The sequence below is a fragment of the Pteropus medius genome, unplaced genomic scaffold, assembly GCF_902729225.1.
Source record: "Pteropus medius unplaced genomic scaffold, Ma_sr-lr_union100, whole genome shotgun sequence".
Lineage (NCBI taxonomy): Eukaryota > Metazoa > Chordata > Mammalia > Chiroptera > Pteropodidae > Pteropus > Pteropus medius.
In genome coordinates, this window is record NW_024351729.1 from 5,741,210 (window position 1) to 5,761,302 (window position 20,093).

At 31.4% G+C, this 20,093-nt stretch overlaps 1 protein-coding gene and 1 non-coding gene across 2 annotated transcripts in view; one reads left to right on the plus strand and one right to left on the minus strand.

Moving 5' to 3' along the window:
• SLC39A10 (solute carrier family 39 member 10) overlaps window positions 1-20,093 on the plus strand; it is a 47,639-nt gene that overhangs the window by 5,666 nt on the left and 21,880 nt on the right. Inside the window, exons 2-3 of the mRNA XM_039844300.1 lie at window positions 6,418-7,442; window positions 9,434-9,641. Coding sequence (XP_039700234.1) covers window positions 6,429-7,442; window positions 9,434-9,641 — 1,222 coding nt within the window. The 5' untranslated portion in view covers window positions 6,418-6,428. The remainder of the gene's footprint in view (window positions 1-6,417; window positions 7,443-9,433; window positions 9,642-20,093) is intronic.
• Window positions 14,375-14,447, minus strand: TRNAV-UAC (transfer RNA valine (anticodon UAC)). Its single transcript has one exon. It is a non-coding gene; the product is annotated as a tRNA-Val (tRNA).

The window sequence follows — 20,093 nt, forward strand, 5'->3', positions numbered from 1 at the left end:
ATAATATATATATATTATAAACCAATGAAACCTTGTTTTCTAGTTCCATCAATACTTCAGTGTAGAATTTCAGCTGACTTCATGACTTTTTTAATGTTTGGAACATACTTTAAAAATAGTTTAATTAGGATATTCTAGTTTCAAATAAAGTGAATAATTTGATGTATATAACTAGCGTAAATAAAAAGTTCATGTTCAGGAAAATAATCATACAAATTAAAAAAATAAATCAGAAAGATATGCTAAAATGTCACTGAAAAAGATTTAAGAAAATGTTAAGTTCACTATAAATATTATAGTACATGATATGATTAAGAATGTATGAAAAAATGTTAGAGCTTTCCTATGAAGATTTTTGCCTAAACACAAGTATTTGAAAGTTTTATTGAGGCTAAAATATAAACTTTCTTAGTTAACAGATAGATATGTAAGAGTATTGTTGACTAGTTCAATGGATGTTATTTTCCCCCCAAACAAGGATGTTAGAGGTCCTAGTTCTTTAGAGATTGTGTTAATTTTTATTATAGTTTTTAAGAGAAGAAAATAAATATGGGGAGAAGAAACGTCTTAATTTAGAAATCAGAAGAAATCACAAAAAGTTCATAGAACATACACATGAAAATTCATAGGGCATATACATAAAAACACACATAAAAGTGAAAAACATTGTAATCAAAATTAAAAGGCATTGGACAGAACTGAATATGTTTTTGGCAGAAAATACGACCAAGTCATGGTATATAAAGGACATATATGTTGATAAGCATAGTGAGACAACAAGAATAATTTTGAAAGTATAAATAAAAATAAGAAGCTCTTTTACTTATTCCAAAATTAATACCGTGTGTTAATGAGAATGTTATGATCATACTGCTGGTAGCAGTATAACCAAACAATTTTTCTAGAAACCAATTTGGAAGTATGTCATAAGACCTTTAAAATTTTTGGTTTTCTCTACATCTCAGATTTATCCAAGCAAGTAACCAAAAATAATAGCACAAATTGGAATTAAAGTGGTTGCATATCGTGATTAAAACTCTGCAAATTCCTGTGAAAATATTCAAATTGAGAGTAATTCATTTTCTTCTGTACAAGACATAATGTGATTTTGTTAACAAAAACTTTAAGATTTTAATAGCTGACTTATTTTTAGTTTTTTCATTATGCATGAATATCGTTTGAAGAATTAAATAGTTCTGTGAAGTTTTTAGGGAAAAGGTGAAAAATGAGTCCCCTTTCTTTTTTTATGTTCTGCTTAGAGAGACAGGAACTTTTTTAGTTCCTTTAGCTATTCACTGCCACATCTCCAACATGTTCACTTTTTGTTCATTTTAATTTTAGCCACTGTCTGTTTATTGAAAGTTGAGGATTTAGCATTCTTCCTATCTCTCCATGTACCTCCTCATTTCCTATATCCCAGTTTTTCATTACAATTATATTGTAATTTTGGTTTAAAATAGCATTTAGTATTATAATTTCGACTATAAATGTTATTTACAATTGAGCCATTGTAATAAACTGTTTCCTTCACAACATCGTTTTTCTGGCATTAATAATTTTCTTAATATTTTTTCCTTTTTATTTTTTTTTAGTTCCTGTATAGTACAAAATCTACCCAAGCTCTGTGTAACTGAATGTAGCTTTATAAGAAAAGGGAATGTGCCCTAAGAAGACTCTATGTTTACAGAAAAATTTATGTAGTTTTTATGATTGGATATTGTTAGACTTGATAATAAAGATGGATCAATAAGGAAATTGGTAGTTTGCTAGTAAAAATTAAGTAATTTTCACATTTGAATTACACTTTGGAGCAAGATTCTTCTAAAATGGCAAAACTGAATCATTTCATTTTTTTCAACAATTAAGAAGACCTTGATGGTTTAAATTAATTATAAGGACAGCTAAAATTAATCAGACAGAAAGCTTCCCTGGTGGGGAAGAAGTAGTCTGTGCTGTCAGCATCAAAAAATGCTAATGTTATAAAAGATTACATTTGGACGTTCCATAATTTTTTTTTTTTTTTTTGACCTCTTGGAAAGGAAAGGTAGTTTTACACTTGACCTTAGCCAAAAGGCCGAGAAGCGATGGGGAAAGGTAATATTAGCTGGCATGGCATTACTTACGAATGGCAAGCTGATGCATAATCAGAGATGCGTAGCAGTGATGCTGCTGAGAAAGGAAAACACACAGGGAAGAATGAAGATGATGGAGTGATAAAGATTTGAAGCAGTGGTAGTAGCTATTAAGAAGCCAGTGGTAATGAGTTAAAAGAGAACACAGCTCTGCAGGTTGAAGATGAGTACTCCAGCTTTGGATATAGTTGTGCAGGGATGGAATGGTTGAAGCAACAGCAAGTTTCTTGAGACTGAGGGAACAAATCTGAGGTTGAAAGAGCTTGGGTTTTTGATCATGTAATTGCTGTAGAACCACCCATTTTTCCTAACTTATTTTTATGTGAAAATTTTCTTTTTGTTTTAAAATTTTCTCTTTGTTTAGTTGAGGGTTCTGTTATTTGCAACCAAAGCATTGTTAAAATATTTTTAAAAATTCAAAATATTTTTAAAATTCAAAATATTACAGTAAAGATTTTAAAATGTGTGTGTCTCCTGTGCTTAAGTGTGAGTTTCTCTACAATAAATAGAAGTGGAATTTGGGGGCTGTAGAATATATTCATATTCAGCTTCAGGAGATGTCAGATTGCTTTCCAAAGTGGTATTACCAATGTATACTCCCACCAGCACTGTAAGATAGTTTCTGTTTGCCTTCATTACATCTTTGTTTAACACCTGGAATTGTCAGATATTAATTTTAGCCTAGTAACATCTTGGTGCATTATATAGATTATTAATAATCATGTTGCTGCTCAACCAGCTGTCCTGTTGATATTCTTTGTTGTTGTCTCTGCAATATTGGAGTTTTTTGGTATGTTTATATATATTTGTGCATGTATGTATACATATATACATATATTCTATATATTCTGGATAATGATCTTTTATATGCATTGTTTGTATATATACCTTGCCAAAGGTATATATACCTTGCCAGAGGTATATATGCAAACAATGGATTATCCAGAGTATGGATTATCATAAGCTTTGTTTATGATGTTCTTTACTGTAGAGTAATACTTAAAGAATTTAGTTTAATTAAAATAAAATTTTCCTTTAAGATTTGTGCTTTCTGTGTCTTATCTAAAAAATCTTTCTCTTTCCTAAAATCGTGATACTCTCCTCTAGTGTCTTCTTAAACTTGTTAAGAATTTTGCTTTTCACAAATAGGACTTTAATTTTCTTGGAGATGACTTGTTTATGGTGTGAGGAAGAACCATTTTTTCACAATATTATCCTCTTTCTGAACTCCGCTTTCTTCCTCTGGTCTATTTGTCTTTCCTTGTGCCATTCTATGGTATTTTAATTAGTGTGACTTTATAAAAAGAAGTCTATGTCTATCACCTTGTTAATCTTCTGAATTGTTTTGGTTGTCCTTGGGTTTTTGCTCTTCCATGTGAACTTTTAGGTGAGCTTCTGCAGTTTCACCAAAAACAAACAGCTACCAAAAACAAACAGCTACCAGGATTTTGTTGACACTGAATTAAATTTATATATATACTTGAGAATACTTTATATATCTTATGCTATTTATCTCATCCATGTAGGCCTTTCTCCAGTTTTTGCAGTTCTTCTTTACTGACCTTCAATAATGTCTTATAAATTTCTCCTTTTAATGCTCTTGTTCTCTTTCTTTCAAGAAGCCTTGTAATTTTTGTTTATAATTACATTTTCTAAGTTTTCATTGGAGGAAATTTGATTTTTAAAAAACTTTCTTGAAATACAATATGTATACAGAAGAGTACAGGGTATTAGTGCAATGAATTATCACAAAGTAAGTGTATTTGTGTTACCATTACTCAAATCAAGAAAGAGAATATTACCATACTTTTTAATCCCAATTATTGCCCCCACTTTCCTTTCACAAAGTTTAATTTTACCGATTTTTAACTTTATATAAATAGAATTATACGTGATGATTTCTTTAGTGTTTGTCGTCTCTTGATCGATCTAATATATGTAAAGTTTATCTGTTAATGTCTGAAGCCATTTCATTTTCATGCCTGTGTCATAGTTCATTGTAAGATTATTTCCTTTTATTTGTTCATTCTACTGATGAATGTTTGACCTTTTTCTTTGAACTACAATGAATAATGATTATGTGAACTTTCATGTTCTTGTCTTATTGGTGTCCCTATATATGCATTTCTGTTGAGTCTATACCCAGGAGCAGAATTGCTATGTGAGTGAACATGCTTATGTTCAGTCTGGCAGATCCTGCCAAACAGTTTTCCAATAGATACCAATCTGCGGTCTCACCATCAGTGTATGCAGTTTCCAGTAGACTCCATGTTTTCGCTTACATCTTTTATATTCTGTTCATTCTGGTCAATTTATAGTGGTATCTAACTGTGATTTTAATTTGCATTTCTCCAATAACTACTGAGGTTCAGAATCTAATACATTTCTTAGTAATTTAGCTATTCTTTTATGAAGGGCCTGTTTACATTTCCTGCCTCTTTTTCCATTGAGTTGTATCATGGTTTTCATACTGATTTGTGGAAATTCCTTATGTATGCTTGACTGGTAACATTGTGGCAATCTTCTCCCAATCTGTGGCTTACCTTTTTAATCTCTTAATGATAACTCTTGATGAACAGAAATTTCTTAATTTTAATGTAGTATACTTTATCAGTCTTTTCTTTTATAATGTTTTTTGTGTCCTGTCTTGGAAGGTCTTGAAGCTAGTCTCCCAAATAAATCTCGTAGATGTGCACTTTTCCAGTACAATAGCTAGTGGTAGCCACATGCGGATAATAATGAGCACTTGAAATGTGGCTATCTTGAATAAGATGGTCTGTAAATGTAAAATACATGCCAAATTTAAAAGTCAAAGCTTAAAAAAGAAAGTAAAAATCTGATTAATGATTTTCATATCAATTATATGTTGAAACAATATTTGGGGTATAGTAGGTTAAATAAAATAGAACATGAAAATTACTTTCATCTGTTTATTGTATAAAACTTTGAAATTACATAATTGACTCACATAGTATCTCTATATTCTACAACTGTGCTGTCCAGTAGAACTTTCTGTGGTGATGGACATGTTCTACCTCTGTACTGTCTGTCCCCTTTGGTAACCATGTGGCTATTGAGCATTTAAAATGTGGCTTAGCATGACTAAGAAGCTGAATTTTTAATTTTATTGTAGTTAGTTTAAATTTAAGTAGCCACACATGGCTAGTGGCTGCCATGTTGGACAGCACAGTTTGGGGACATTTTCTATTTTAACATTTATTATTTTAGACTTAGGTTTACAGTCCATCTGTAATTGATTTTTACAGTATGAAGATTGGGGCCAAGTTTTATTTAGTTTTTCTCCTATGTAGAAATCTAGTTGACTAAGCACCAAGGAATAGAGAATCCTTTCCTATTTTTTCAACTCTGTTTTGTTTCTTTGGTATGTTCGTTTTTATACCACCACCACTTTGTCTTTAATAACTGGTAGAGTAATTCCTTCTGTCTTGTCTTTCAAGAGTGTCTTGGCCTTTCTTGGCCCTTTCTATTCCACATAAATATTAAAAATGCCTCATTAATTCCCACAAAGTTACTTCTGGGATTTTGATTGAGATTACATTGGATCTGTATCTCATCCAATCATAAGCATGATATAGTCATTCATTTATTTAGGTCTTTTCATAATATGAGTTTTTTTTTTTTTAAATGTAAAGGCCTTGCATATTTCTTGTTAGATTTATTCCTAGCTATTGGCTATTCTAAATGATACTGTTTTCTAATTTTATTTTCTAATTATTGCTGGTATATAGTAATATAGTTGATTTTAGGTTATTGTCATATCCAGCAACTTGACTAAATAAACATATTAATTTTTAGATACTCTTTTGGATTTTCTACATACCCAATCCTGCCATTTGTGAGTAATGACAATTTCATTTCTTTCTGATTCTTATACATTTTATCATTTTATTTCATCTTATTGCACTGACCAGGACCTCAAGATCAGGGATCAGCAAACTTTTTTGTAAAGGACCAGATAGGAAGAAAGCCAACAATTTCCTGTATAAATTTATAGACTCTTATGTGTTCTGCTTAAAGGGAGTCAGAGTAGTCTTGTACATGAGTCTTGAGCAGTTCGTATTAATTCAAAGTTCTGTCCACTATTTCAATAAATTAAAAGGAGCCATTTTTTTAGGGAACTGGAAAGGGAAAGAATGATTCATAGCCATGAAAGAAATGGGGTAAAATGTTTGTCTAGTGGATTAGCAACTGCTGGAAAGTTTATAATTATTTTGAATGTGCCTAAGTATACACTTATGCTTGCCTCTCTTTTAAATCCCTTTAGGAAAAATAGAAATGAAGGTACATATGCACACAAAATTTTGCCTCATTTGTTTGCTGACATTTATTTTTCATCATTGCAACCATTGCCATGAAGACCATGACCACGGTCCTGAAGAGCATCACAGACACCATCGTGGAATGGCAGAGTCGGAGTCAAGCAAATTTTCAGTGCTGGATGCTGAAAATGAAAAAAAATATTATATTGAAAAACTTTTTGACCGTTATGGTGAAAATGGAAGATTATCCTTTTTTGGTCTGGAGAAACTTTTAACAAACTTGGGCCTTGGAGAAATAAAAGTAGTTGAGATTAATCATGAGGATCTTGGCCACGATCATGTTTCTCACTTAGATATTTTGGCAGTTCAAGAGGGAAAGCATTTTCACTCTCATAACCACCAGCATTCCCATAATCACTTAAATTCAGAAAATCAAACTGTGACCAGTGCATCAACAAAAAGAAACCATAAATGTGATCCAGAGAAAGAGACAATTGAAGTACCTGTCAAATCTGATGATAAACATATGCATGACCATAATCATCGCTTATGTCACCACCATTGTTTGCATCATCACCTTGATCATAACACTACTCGCCATTTTTCTAATGATTCCATTACTCACAGTGAGCGTGGGGAGCCCAGCCATGAACCTTCAACAGAGACCAATAAAACACAGGAACAATCTGAAAGTAAGCTACCGAAAGGAAAGAGGAAGAAAAAAGGGAAGAAGAGTAATGAAAATTCTGAGGTTATTACACCAGGTTTTCCCCCTAACCATGATCAGGGTGAACAGTATGAGCATAATCGGGTCCACAAACCTGATCGTGTACATAACCCAGGTCATTCTCATGTACGTCTTCCAGAACATAATGGTCATGATCCTGGTCATGGACACCAAGATCTTGATCCTGATAATGAAGGTGAACTACGACATACTAGAAAGCGAGAAGCACCACATGTTAAAAAAAGTGCAATTTATTCAACTGCAAGTCACAAAGACCATAATGAAGATGACCGTCAGCATGAGGTAAGTATAAAAAGATAGTTGCTCCATAATTCTCAGATAATTGTGGAGCATTTTAGGTTAAAAGAGAAGTAACAGTGGAATAGTCAAATCATATTTAAACTGTTACTAGGTAATGTTCCCCCAAATAAATACATTAAGGAATTAAAATCAGATTGAAGATTTGTATCTGGATTTTCATTTGCATTGGTCATTCTCAAATTTGGGTTCTTCAAATCTAAGTGTGTAAAGGTTAGAAAATATATCCCTTATTTTCAGTCTTGTGACTTTTTTTGTTGTTGTTGTTGGCTTATGACTTTTTTTTTTTGACTCCCTAAGTTAGTTTTCATGTTCTTACTTACTCTTAGCTGGTTTCCAGATATTTGTAAATTAAAGCCTTTTTTGTTTATTCTTTCTTCTTGGGAAGTGACTTGACAGCTTCTTTTTCATAATTATTAACTTGCTCTATTAACTATGGAATAATAGTTCCCTGTCATTATTATAAATCCAAATCAGGTATTTTGCACATGTGGTAGATTTATTTTCTCTGTGTCACTTTGTGATAGGGCCTCCTTGCTCATGATAGTCTTTTCTCGTGCCCTTGACAAATTGAGTGAATGCAAAAAGATATAATAGTAGACAATTCCAACAGTAATGAGATGATTATGTTTTTCTTCTGAATTGTCATGCTTTTTTGAATGCATTTGATTGGTTCCTTCTTAATTTTTGACCATTCACCTTAAACACATTTATTTTTGTTTCATTAATGATGTATCAACACCTTTGTTCTAATTTTTATCACTAAATTTAGAAAATATTGTTGAATTTGTTCATATGTATAAAAAGCAGCACCATCTAATGTGGAAAATAACCTCATCCTTTGCTGTTTATGTCTCTATTATTGAAGTATGTTTTGCATCTGAGTAAATATTTTTGTTTCTTCCCTGGATAAATCATTAGATATTTGGTTTTTAGCAGTTATAAACACTAATTTAAAAAAAAAAAAACATTTAAAAATCTTAGTGTACTTTTAAAGGAATATATTCATTAGTTACAATGAATAATAACCTTAGAATTTTTTAAGATTATAACTGGACATTATCATTAATGTTTATGTTTTGTATCGAACTTGTGGGGTTATCAGACCCATTATCAGACCCATTATTTTGTATCCTTGTAGGTCTGATGCATATTAAGAATTTTCTCAGGATTTTAGAAATGTTTATGCATTGGATATAGGGTAGTACCTCATCTTAAGATCTGAGAATAATAATAATTTTGTATGTATGTATGTTCTGATATTGCATTTTATACATAAATAACATTATATAATGAGGGAACAAGTCAATAAACAAGCATGCAACATGAGTGGATATGTGTGAAAAAGAGGCAGTACCATCTTTTTGTCTTAATTTTAGATATTTGTTTTTACTATATGATGGGTTCAAAATTGTTTGCTTATGTGTTGTCTGCTTTCTTTTGGTTTGTGCTTAAAGTACCAGTGGATATAGCTGCCGTTTTTTCATCTTCCAGTTTTAGCATTGAGCTAGAATTCCCCAGTATAATACTCTTTTGGAGTACCTTAGGCAATGAAAATGTCCGTTATGCTATATTTTAATATAAAGTTATTAAAGTATTCTGTTTATTTAACAGTTTTACAAGTAAGAATATTGAGTAATTGATAAATGCATTTTGACTAGGGAGGTGATTTTTCTCTTCATTCCTTAAGAATCTTGAGAATATAGTTGTGAGTCACTCTTGTTGATAGCAGAAAGATATTACCTTTCATGTATTAGAGTGGAGAAATGATTAAAATTCATAAAAGTCTTGGGTGATAAATTGAATGTATCCCTATTATGAATTCCTATCCAAAAAGCTTTGTTTGTAGTAGATATCTGAGTATTGCATATTATTTTTCAATATATTTAGAATATTTTTATTATACAGTAATTTCTTCTTATGCATAATTTTCTTAATACTCTTTTACTTAATTTTTAAAATCAATTTCCTTGCAGTGTTTGAACGTCACTCAGTTGTTAAAATACTATGGTCATGGTGCCAACTCTCCGATCTCACCTGATCTTTTTACGTACCTGTGCCCTGCTTTGTTATATCAAATTGACAGCAGACTTTGTATTGAGCATTTTGACAAACTTTTAGTTGAAGATTTAACTAAGGATAAAAACATGGTTCCTGAAGATGAGGCAAATATAGGGGCATCAGGTAAGAAAGATTTAAATTTTTTCTCCTCAAAATAGTTTTCTGTACTTTTTTTTAATGTAGTTGAATTAGAAAGTAATTATAAATTATTGCCTTCCTTTTGGTGTCTTTCAATATGTTTTAATAAGATTTAGATATGTGTGTTTAAAAAAGATTGGGGGAAGAAAGGAGGCACAATACAGTTTACTCATCTTTTCTGGCATTATGGAAGAATGTCTTGATAGGAAACTAGATTACACAAGGAATACAGGTTTGTGATAAAGGGATCCTCCTTGATGGGCAAATATTTAGTGGGGCCTCTATACCTATTTGGTGTTCTAATTGCTTAACATTTAGCAGGATTGAAAGCCTCTCTTGGAAAGCTAAGGTTGTAAGTTTTTGAGGAAGTAAAAAGGGTAGCCATTGTAGTTCAACTCTTGAAATGTCTCAGAAATGTCTCAGTGTTTGGTATATGAACTTTATCATGGGCACTTCTAGAGAACTTCAACCAAAGTAAAACCTAACTGTTTTAAAACGTTTTTTTTTAGGCTCTTTTTTTCACGTCTAGTTGGCTAAATAGCTCCACTTTGGTGTTTGCAGGTACTTTGCACTTAATATTTCCAAACCTTACTCCACACACAGTTTGTAACCTCTTGTTGAATCCCAAATGACATTAAAATCCATGCTTTTGATAATATCTGAAAACTTTTGACTTTTTTGTCTTATGTTTTTGTTTTGTTTCTTTTTTCCTTTGTGTAACCAATTGTCAGGTCCAATTGAATCTTCTCTTAAATGTCTTCTAACTCTGTTGACTTTCATAACTTTAATTCAGGTCCTTGGATCTCTATTGAATTGTTGAAATAAATTCATAACCTTTTCTGACTCTGTTCTTGTCCCCCTTGTAGGTCATTCTTAGCACTTAAGTTAGATTTATCTTTGTAAAATGCAAGAGGATTCTCTGACAGAGTTTTTTCTTTTCAGTGATAGCTAACATTTTTTATTTTTTATGTTAACAACCACGAATTGCAGGCACTATTCTAAACTAAACTCATTTACTCCTCAAAACAGCTCTCTGAGGATGTTATCCTAATAACTTTGCCAAGATCTCAGAGTTAGCAAGTGTTTCACACTAGTATTCAAGACTAAGAAATTTAACACTTTTGCTATCCATGTGATAAGTGTTTTACATGAGTTTTTTCTTTTCACTAAATTTTAACAATAATCTATTAAATTATTACATGAGGGAGCTATTATATTGATTCTTGTTTTTAAAGATAAGGAAGCTGGGGGTATAGAAAAATTTAGTAACCCGCCCAAAATTTCCTGACCTAAAAAAATGATAGAGCCCATCAACTCTAAGGTTTGTCTGATATATCCTCTGGGCAATTAATCATTCTGCTGTTATTTTCCAAATTTAGTTAATTCTGGTATCATCTTTGATTGTTGCCATATGTATTTACACTATTTAATATTTGTTATTAGACCTCTAATATTTCTCTTTATAATTTTTTATATTATAAGCAATAATATCTGAGAACATGGATTTGATGTGATGTGCTAGTTATATTTTTTTTCCTCATATACTTTAGAAAACTGCTTTATGTTACACTGTTCAAAGTTCAAAGTCCTTTAGTTGGCCAATCAGGCTTTCCAGAATATAATCTCTGCCTACCTATCTTTCCACTCTTATCCCCTACTATTCATTTCTTTCTTCTTAGCTGTAACCATAACAAACTCCTGATAATAGATTATACTCTTTCTCCCTCATTCCTCTTTGCCTTTTCACATTCTAACCCACTCTACTTGGCTGACTACTATGATACCTCAAAGATTCAGTTCAGGGATTAGCCACTCTGGGATAATTTACTGATCATCCTAGGATTAATTAAGTTTCCTTTCTTGACACCATCATAGTACAGAGCTTGGGGGATCTTAATAATTGGATTAGTTATTTGTTTTTGTTGGACTTTAGTTACTTAAAGGAAGTGACTGGGTCTTTCAGCATCCTTAGTGCCTAAGATAAAGGGTACTTTGAGCAAACAGTAAGCACTCATATTGATCGAATGAATTAATTGCTTATTATTAGCCTATAAGCTTTCCGTTATAGTCCAGGACACTTGTTGAAAATGAGTCTTTAAAGATTCTTATGAATTTATCAGTCAGTCTAGTGTACTTAGATAATATAGTATTCTCAGAAGGAGTGGGATTTTCATTAATTTCATCAAGTGCGAAATCATGATGAACACAATACTGGTTGAAATTTTCAAAACATAGTGGTTCTATTGCATAGTCATTAAAATGACTAAACTGATATGTGTGAATATGGGCTAAAAACAAATCTGATAAAAAATGGAAAGGGCAAAATAATTTTAAAATTTAGTGTAGTAATAAGATAGACATGTTTAAGAATATCACATTTCAGTATATAAGAGTTTTATTTGGGATTGCAATATTCCTTAAAGCTTGAAAGAGTACACATAAAAGGAAATGCTCTCAATACATAACAAAGTAAGTCTCTTAGGTACCTACCTATTCTTGGTTAATTTCTTTGCAATAGGAAGCTTTAGAATAGATAAATTAATTACAATAGCCTGTATTTATTAAAACCTTTCCATGTCCTATTCTAAACACTTCTTTAAAAATATTTAATTTAATTTGTTAAACTCGTGAGAATAGACACTTTTATTTACTTTAGTTTGCTGAGGAAAGGAGGTTTTGAGAAGTTAAATAACTGTCCCAAGGTCACGAATTGCCAGGTAGCAGAGTCTGATAGGAGCTAGAATATTCTCCACCTAAAGCCTATAATTGTTACTATGCCCTTAACCTACGCTGTGTCCCACTGCTTCCTGCTAAAAAGGTTCTTAGTATGCTTTGCTAGAATGTGACAGGGAGATAAAGAGAGTTATGTTTATTTATACTTAATGTTTTAACAGATAATGCAGACATAGACAGGAAAGTGATTTAGAGGTAAATATTGGTATAAGTAAGTATTGCTGTAAGTATAGATTATTCAGTAAAAATAAAAAAATTAAAAAATTGTCTAGATAGACAGGTTGGATTCAGTCTGGTATGATCAGTAAAGGCCGAGAAAGTGAGTCCATACCATAGATTTGAACTCTGATCTTTGGATAAATAAAACATGTCCCCTTTCATGACTTCCTGTTCACTGATATTTTGTAGATGAGTAAACACCTCTAGAGCCACAGTCTCTCTCAGGTGCTTATAAATTCTCACTGTGACAGGAGAGAAGGGGAAGCTGGGTCTGATATGATTTAATTTAATTAAAGATAAAATTACATTTGTTCTTTACAGGGAAAAATGGAGACTGATGAGACTGTCATAACGAGTTAAAATTAATAATCTCATTTGTAAGACTTCTAAAAAAATTCTACTTTTCACATCAACTGTGGATTATGACTTAGAGTTGTCTGTATTATAATATTGACATTATATATTTTAATGAAGCTGTTGACAGATGCATGACTGTTGAAAATTACAGTTTATTCAATCTGAAAAGCCTCAGAGGATATTGTAGTTGCTTTGAAGACAAATACATTACTAATAGTGAATATCGATTAGTTGTTTGCAGGTGGTTATCAGCATTGTCAGTAATGAAGATCGAATTAATTATGTCCTAATAAATATTAATTGTTATAGAGAATGCCCTGTTAGAAATTATTTTCAATGACTGCTACTCCGCTAAGAAAGGTTAACTTGTTCTATATAAATCTCCCATAGTGACACAGCTACTACCTCATTAACTGTTCAAAGACTGCTGTAAACCAAATATGCTATGTACTGGGTATGATAGAAATCATTTGTTTCACAAGATTGGCTCATTTAGACATAGAGTTGACCCTAGCTTAATTACCAAGGGGGTTTGTGAATAGGTCTCTGAGCATTTCTGCCAATTAAAATGCTGAAACAGTGTAGAAAACTGCCATCTTGCACAAGCTTCCAACCAAGTTAATTAGAAAGTTTCCACAGATGAGCGCTTCTTTTTAAAAGAAAGCATTTTCTCTCTAGATAATGAGAAAGGGAATTGGTGAATAACTAAGCTTGAAGACCTTTAACGTTTTAAGTGACCTAATTTGCAGAATAAGTGAAGCTTGTTTTAGACATTTAGTTTTTTTTTTTTATTATTATTGCATTTGTTATCTTGGGTACAAATAAAGAAAACATTTCCTAGTTGTATTTAATAGTTTGCATGTTGTTAGTTTAAGTTTTATAAAAGAAAGATGCCTTCTGTTGTTTCATTCTTCGGTTTCTGTTTTTATTATTTTGTTTTGTTTTTTTGCTTTATACCAAATTGTGATTGAAAAAGCACAATAATTTGCTTAGAAATCAGAAGAATTTTATTATCTGAATTGCTTTTTTCTACACCTAAGAAATTATGATAGTTTATTTAAGCTTATGTAAATATTATTAATTCTAAAAATATTGGCACGGGAAAGCATTTCAACTACATTAAATTCAAAACAACTATTTCTCATAGGTCAAAAGAATAGTACTTGAAGATTTACAAATTAGGAGAATGACTTAATTAAATTTTTAGTTCCAGAAAGCTAAAATTATTATTATTTTTATTTTTTCTCCTCTTTAATTAATTCCTCCACTCCCCCCACCCCTGACCTACGGATGTTGCCGTCTCCCTTTAAGAACTGGATCTCTGAAGGCGGGGCGTCTCTTCCCATGTGCTCACTGCATGCACCCAGGGCCTGGCACCCCAGGGCCTGGCGCACCCAGGCTATGGACCGTGGCTCCACTGGGGCACGAACCCAGGACCTTCTGCGTGTAAAGCAGATGTGCTAACCACTACACTATGGAGCCACCCCAAATTATTAATTTTTAAATTAACAATCAGTATAAGAAAACATGTATCTATAACAACATACACTTAGGACTGTTTTGTTCATGAAACAGTTGTGATGGAATAGTTGCAATCTTTGGAAAATATATGGAAATTTTCTAAAATGGGAATTTATCTGAAATGGGAAATCTAGCTCTTTACCCCTTATTTTTAGCACTGGCAAAAATAAGCAATAATTTGTTAGATGGGACATACATACTTTAAATTAATTAACCTTACTCTTACATGTATTTTTAGGTAACATTGGAATAAATATAAATGTATTTTGATAATTTTATGTAGTTACAAGTTTGTTTTGTAGTAACCTTTTGTCTCTTTCCCTCTATCCTAATTAGCTCAAATTTTGAAAGATCGATTGCCATTTGGATTAGTAAAATTAGTATTTCTTCTTAATTTTGTGTTTAATTGTAGTTATTTTTCTTATAGAACCTTTTATGAGATAAATACATAAATGATAAATCACTTGGCCAGAATTTCTCTAAAAACAATATGATTTAATGGAGAAAACAGTGGATTGGGACAGGACTTTGAGTTTAGTTTTGACTTTGCTATTTTAGTTAGCTGTTTAACTTTTTTATTATGGTAAAATATATTTATCATAAAATTCGCCATTTTAACCATTAACGTATACAAATTGGTGGCATTTATTACATTTACAATGTTCTGCACCCATCATATTATTAAATTTGTTTTATCATACCAAATAGAAACTATAAGCATTATATAATAATTCCTTATTTCCCTTTACTCCCAGCCCCTGGCAACCTCTAATCTTCCTTTTGTCTTTATGAATTTGACTATTCTAGATAGTTCATATAAATGGAATTACACAGCATTTGTTTTTCTATCTGGTTTATTTCACTCAGCATGTTTTTAAGGTCCATTTATATTGTAGCATGTATCAGAACTTCATTCCTTTTTGTGGCTGAATAATATTCCATTGCATATCTATACCACCATATGTTAATCCATTCATTCATTAATAGACATGGGTTATTTCCACCTTTTTGCTCCTGTGAGTACTGCTGTAATGAACACAGGCATAGAAGTATCTGAGTCTCTGGTTTTCATTCTTTTCAGTATATAAGTGCAATTCCTGGGTTATATGGTAATTCTGTTTTAGCTTTTTAAGGAACTATTAAACCTGTTTGACTGTAGCTGTACCATTTTACATTTCCATCAGCAGTGTATGAGGATTCCAGGCTCCACATTGTTGCTAACATCTATTTTTCATTTTTGTAGTCATTCTAGTAGGTGTCAAGAGATATTATTTAACATTTATCATTTCTGTGCCTCAGTATGCAAGTCTGTAAAATAGAAGGACTTTGGTCTACATTAACATTATCCAAATTGTGTTCTACAGAATACCCTGTCATCGAAATACACTGATAGGTTCTGTAATCAAGTCAGTTAGAGAAGTACTGCATATTGTGTTACCCTTGCAGAGATTCACATTGCTTATTAAACTGTTAGAAGTTTTGAAGAAACTTGTTTAACCCAGCATTACCAAATCTTTTTGACTATTAAATTCTCCCCTCACTTCCCTTGGCATACCACCTATCTATCTCATAGAATTAGATGAGCACAGTTTGAGAAATACTAGTGTACATTATTAAAGTCCTTTCTGGGTATAAAATATAATGATAGTATGTTGCTGGTTTAAATAGCTGTTAGTAAGCAAGGAATTTTAAAAATTGTCTTTTTAAAAGGGCAGAATAATTAGCATCATTGAAAATATTCTTTATAATTTCCAACTCTGTCAATTATGGTAATGTATACATGGAAGATTAATTAAACTACATTATAATCATCCCATTTTTGACCTCTGTTTTATGTACAAAAGTGTTATTGGAAGTTATAGGATCCTCATTAGCCCCAGAACTTAATTTTAAAAATCAAATTTAAAATCTTTTGAAGATAGCAATATTTACTATTAAATATACAATATTTCCTGTAGTTGGAAAATTGGGAAAACTCAAAGTAAAGATATTCAAATCATATACAGATTATTTTATTTTAATCTAAGAGCAAAGTTTATATCTCATTTGTAGCTTTGTGTTGTTGCTCAGTAACCAATTTGACAGTCATTTTACTATTTAACCAATAAATAGTAAATGGTAAATGTTTTTTTTTTTTTAAATGTATGTACTTGTATGTATGTATGCATGTACCAACTCATTTTGGAAAGGCGGCTGTTCAAGATCAATGTAATACTATTTTGTTGAACAGCTCCAAGTGGTACCATTGACACTGTATTCTAAGTAAGTGGCACTCTTTCAAAGATACAAATTTGAATGGTGCCCTTGAATTCAGGCAATGCTATGACCCGGGATTGATTTATGTAAGATTTTCTCCTTTGTGGGCTCATGATATTTTCTTGTTTTTCTTGAGTTTCATATGTCAAATATCACAAATGTCAAAGATTTTCTAATAAAGTGGGCTTCTCTCTTTCAAGCATTTCTTTTCATAGTTCACAGATTTGCTTTCCCAAGTAGATGAGAAAGAGATGTAATTATCAGAGCTGAAATAAGAAATAAGACATAAAAAATTGTACCTGGGAGTTTGTACTATATAACATGTACCTATTTGTTCAGACATGAACTCATATACCCTTTCACACACAAACCATCTCCCAACTATATGTGTAAGCATTTGCTAATTTAGTGTTTCAATCTGCCAATGATTGATCTTCATTTGTGAAATATTAGCTTTCCTGTTAGCATATTAGCAAACTGATTTTCACTGAACTCGATTTTGGCTGATTTGTTATTTGATAGCTTGATTTTTGGCTAATTGGCAAAAAGCCCTTTGAGACTGTAAATAATCTCAGGACATTTGCAAAATGTTTATGGATTCAGAGACTCTTGAACTTTTCTTCACATTCAAGACACCCTAAGCCAGAAGTTAATATGATGAGAATTTTAGAAAAGGAAATATTTCCTTAACATAGTGTTCATTTTCAGACATAATTTTTATGACTAGGGAATAGAATCACTTTTTCTTCCAACTCTTTAATGATTAGATTTTATAAATATGCTTATAAGAATATGTATATATATATATATGTATATAGTTCAATAGGGTCTTAAATTTCATATGTAATAAGCTTCAATTTAAAAATATTTCTAAAGTTAATATTTTGTTAGCTTTTTAAATTATATCATATAAGTCATTAATCATCTTAAATATCTACTGTATCAAATTAATGGTATTCTCTCTATATTAAGATTTAGAAATGTCTTAATAGGCAAATCCAGAAATTAGTGACTATATATTCCTCAATGTAGAATATAATATAACCCTAGAAAAAAGAATTGGTTAACAAGGTTTACATAACTAGGTTTTTGCAAATATGGATTTTAATTTAGTATCTTAATCTGTTTAAATGAATTTTCATAGACAATGAGACATAGGAATAAAATATGTTTATTAGCTATTTTGGTTGACTAATTCCAGTGTATTGTTGGCCAAAATAATTCTGATTAATGAGCATTTCTAAAAATTATGAAGTTATTAAATTTATTTTGGCAATCCCTGTCCACATATATTTACATTAGTGAGTATGTAAGTTAGTTTTTTATACTACGTAGTATTTTAGAATATGAATTACTGACTTTTCCAAGTAATTTAGTGCCGTATTTCTTTAAATCCTCAATATGGTTTGCTTTTAGATTGATCGTTTTGAGATGAATTGCTTCTAGATTGGATTATTGCCAAACTAAGGAAAAATATATTTGGAAAGGGAGAGCATGTATTAATATGAGACATTTTATCTCTAGCTTAATGTTTTTGTTACCAGCCTCAGTTTGTCACATTTAGTTATTATAAGTACCTTTCATCTTTTTTTTTTCCCCACTAGTATGATTGGAGCTAGAGCTGCGATAGTTTTGACAAACCTTTGTTTGTTTAGTTGGCCAGTAACTTAATTGGCTTCCTGACTTCGTGTATACCTATGCCCCTATGCCACTTTTCTCCAACCTATTTCCTCAGCCTCTCCCACTGATTTTATTGTTCTTGCCTGTGCATGAGAGACAAGCAAATCAAGTAACTTGATTATCATTAAGTCAACCTGTAAACCTTATTTGACCTTATATTTTTCTTTCTAGAATAGGGTTTTTGATCTCAGTTCTCTGTGCCTCATAATCCCAACAGTAATTGGGGAATCTTCCTCTTATCCTTTATTTCCACTAACCAGGATGTTGCCTTTTATAATGAGTCTTTCCTTGACCCTGGTTCCTCAGGAATTGAGTTCCTGTCCCTTCCTCGCCCCCAAATCCTTGCAAGGATTAAAGCCACTGAATCCAAACTCTATTTTGATCTCCTTTTTTGGCCTTTTAGATTCCCCATGTTTATGTCATAGTAATTATCCGTTAGATAGGATAAACCACAGAACTCCCATTAGTAAGTAATAGATGACCTATTTTAATTCCATGAGCTAATTTAGCTAATGAGAATTAGCCTTAGTATTGTTACTGGGTACTGTGATTAAAATGTCCAAAGGATAAACATAAATATATTGAGCCATTATTGAGCATTTAGTGGGCCAATTAGAGTTTCATTTCTTTACTTATCCTTTTCTTTGTCTTTGATAATTATACATTATCTTTATGAAGAAATGCATTTTCCATAGTTCTCTATCATAAGATTTAACATAAAATCTTTAGCAGACTTATAGTGCTGTAGATTTGATTAGAAAATATTTTAAATTAAAACCTTTACAAAATTATTATTCAATAAAATTTTCTATAGTTAAATATTAAAATACGCAGAACTTTTAAACTTAACATTTCTGTTTCATTGTGGGCCATTAATAGAAAGTAATTCACATTTTAAATTAAAATGTCCAACTTCCTGAACCACTGTCATTTATTCTGATACCTTATCTGCTTGTGAATAACCTAGATAAAGAAATGTTCGCAGCATCCCTCCGCCCCTTCACACCTGTGTTTCTCACAAATTATATTGTGAAAATATTTCTCTTGTGTTCTAATCCTGTTATTATTATATAGTGAGATTTTTAAAAGTAGTAAATTGTACAGAAAGCCAAATTAGAGGAAAGACAGTTTGAAACTGGATGTGGAGGAGAGATGATAGCAAGGGAACTAAAATTATTCTTTGTAAAATTAAGAAATGAAATACAATAAGGCTACTAGTAATAAGGCTTTTTTGTGTCTCATGAATATATTTCCATTTTGGATTGATATATTTTCTTAAATTTTGTATTAGAAAGATGTATAGAAGTTACAGTGTGTTGGATACTTGGCTTCCTCTAATGTTCACAAGAAAGTTTTATAATTCTCTGAACAGTTTTATTGTGGTGGCTCTGCCTTTAGACATTGTTATGATTTTATTTACAGTCTAGATATTAAGAGTGAATCACAGTCTTAGGTCATTTTAAGCCCCTGTTTCTAAAGATGGGCCACTAAAGGTGGGCCACTAAAGATACTATATATAACTTAGAGTTTCTTAATTCTTCTTTTAAGTATTCAGGTTACTGGTTTGGTTTTGTTTTTAAACACAGCAGTGCCAAAATAAAGTTTCTAAAAAAGCATAGTCTAGGTAAAATAATCTATTTTCCATGACTCATTTATCTTATGTTTATTCTT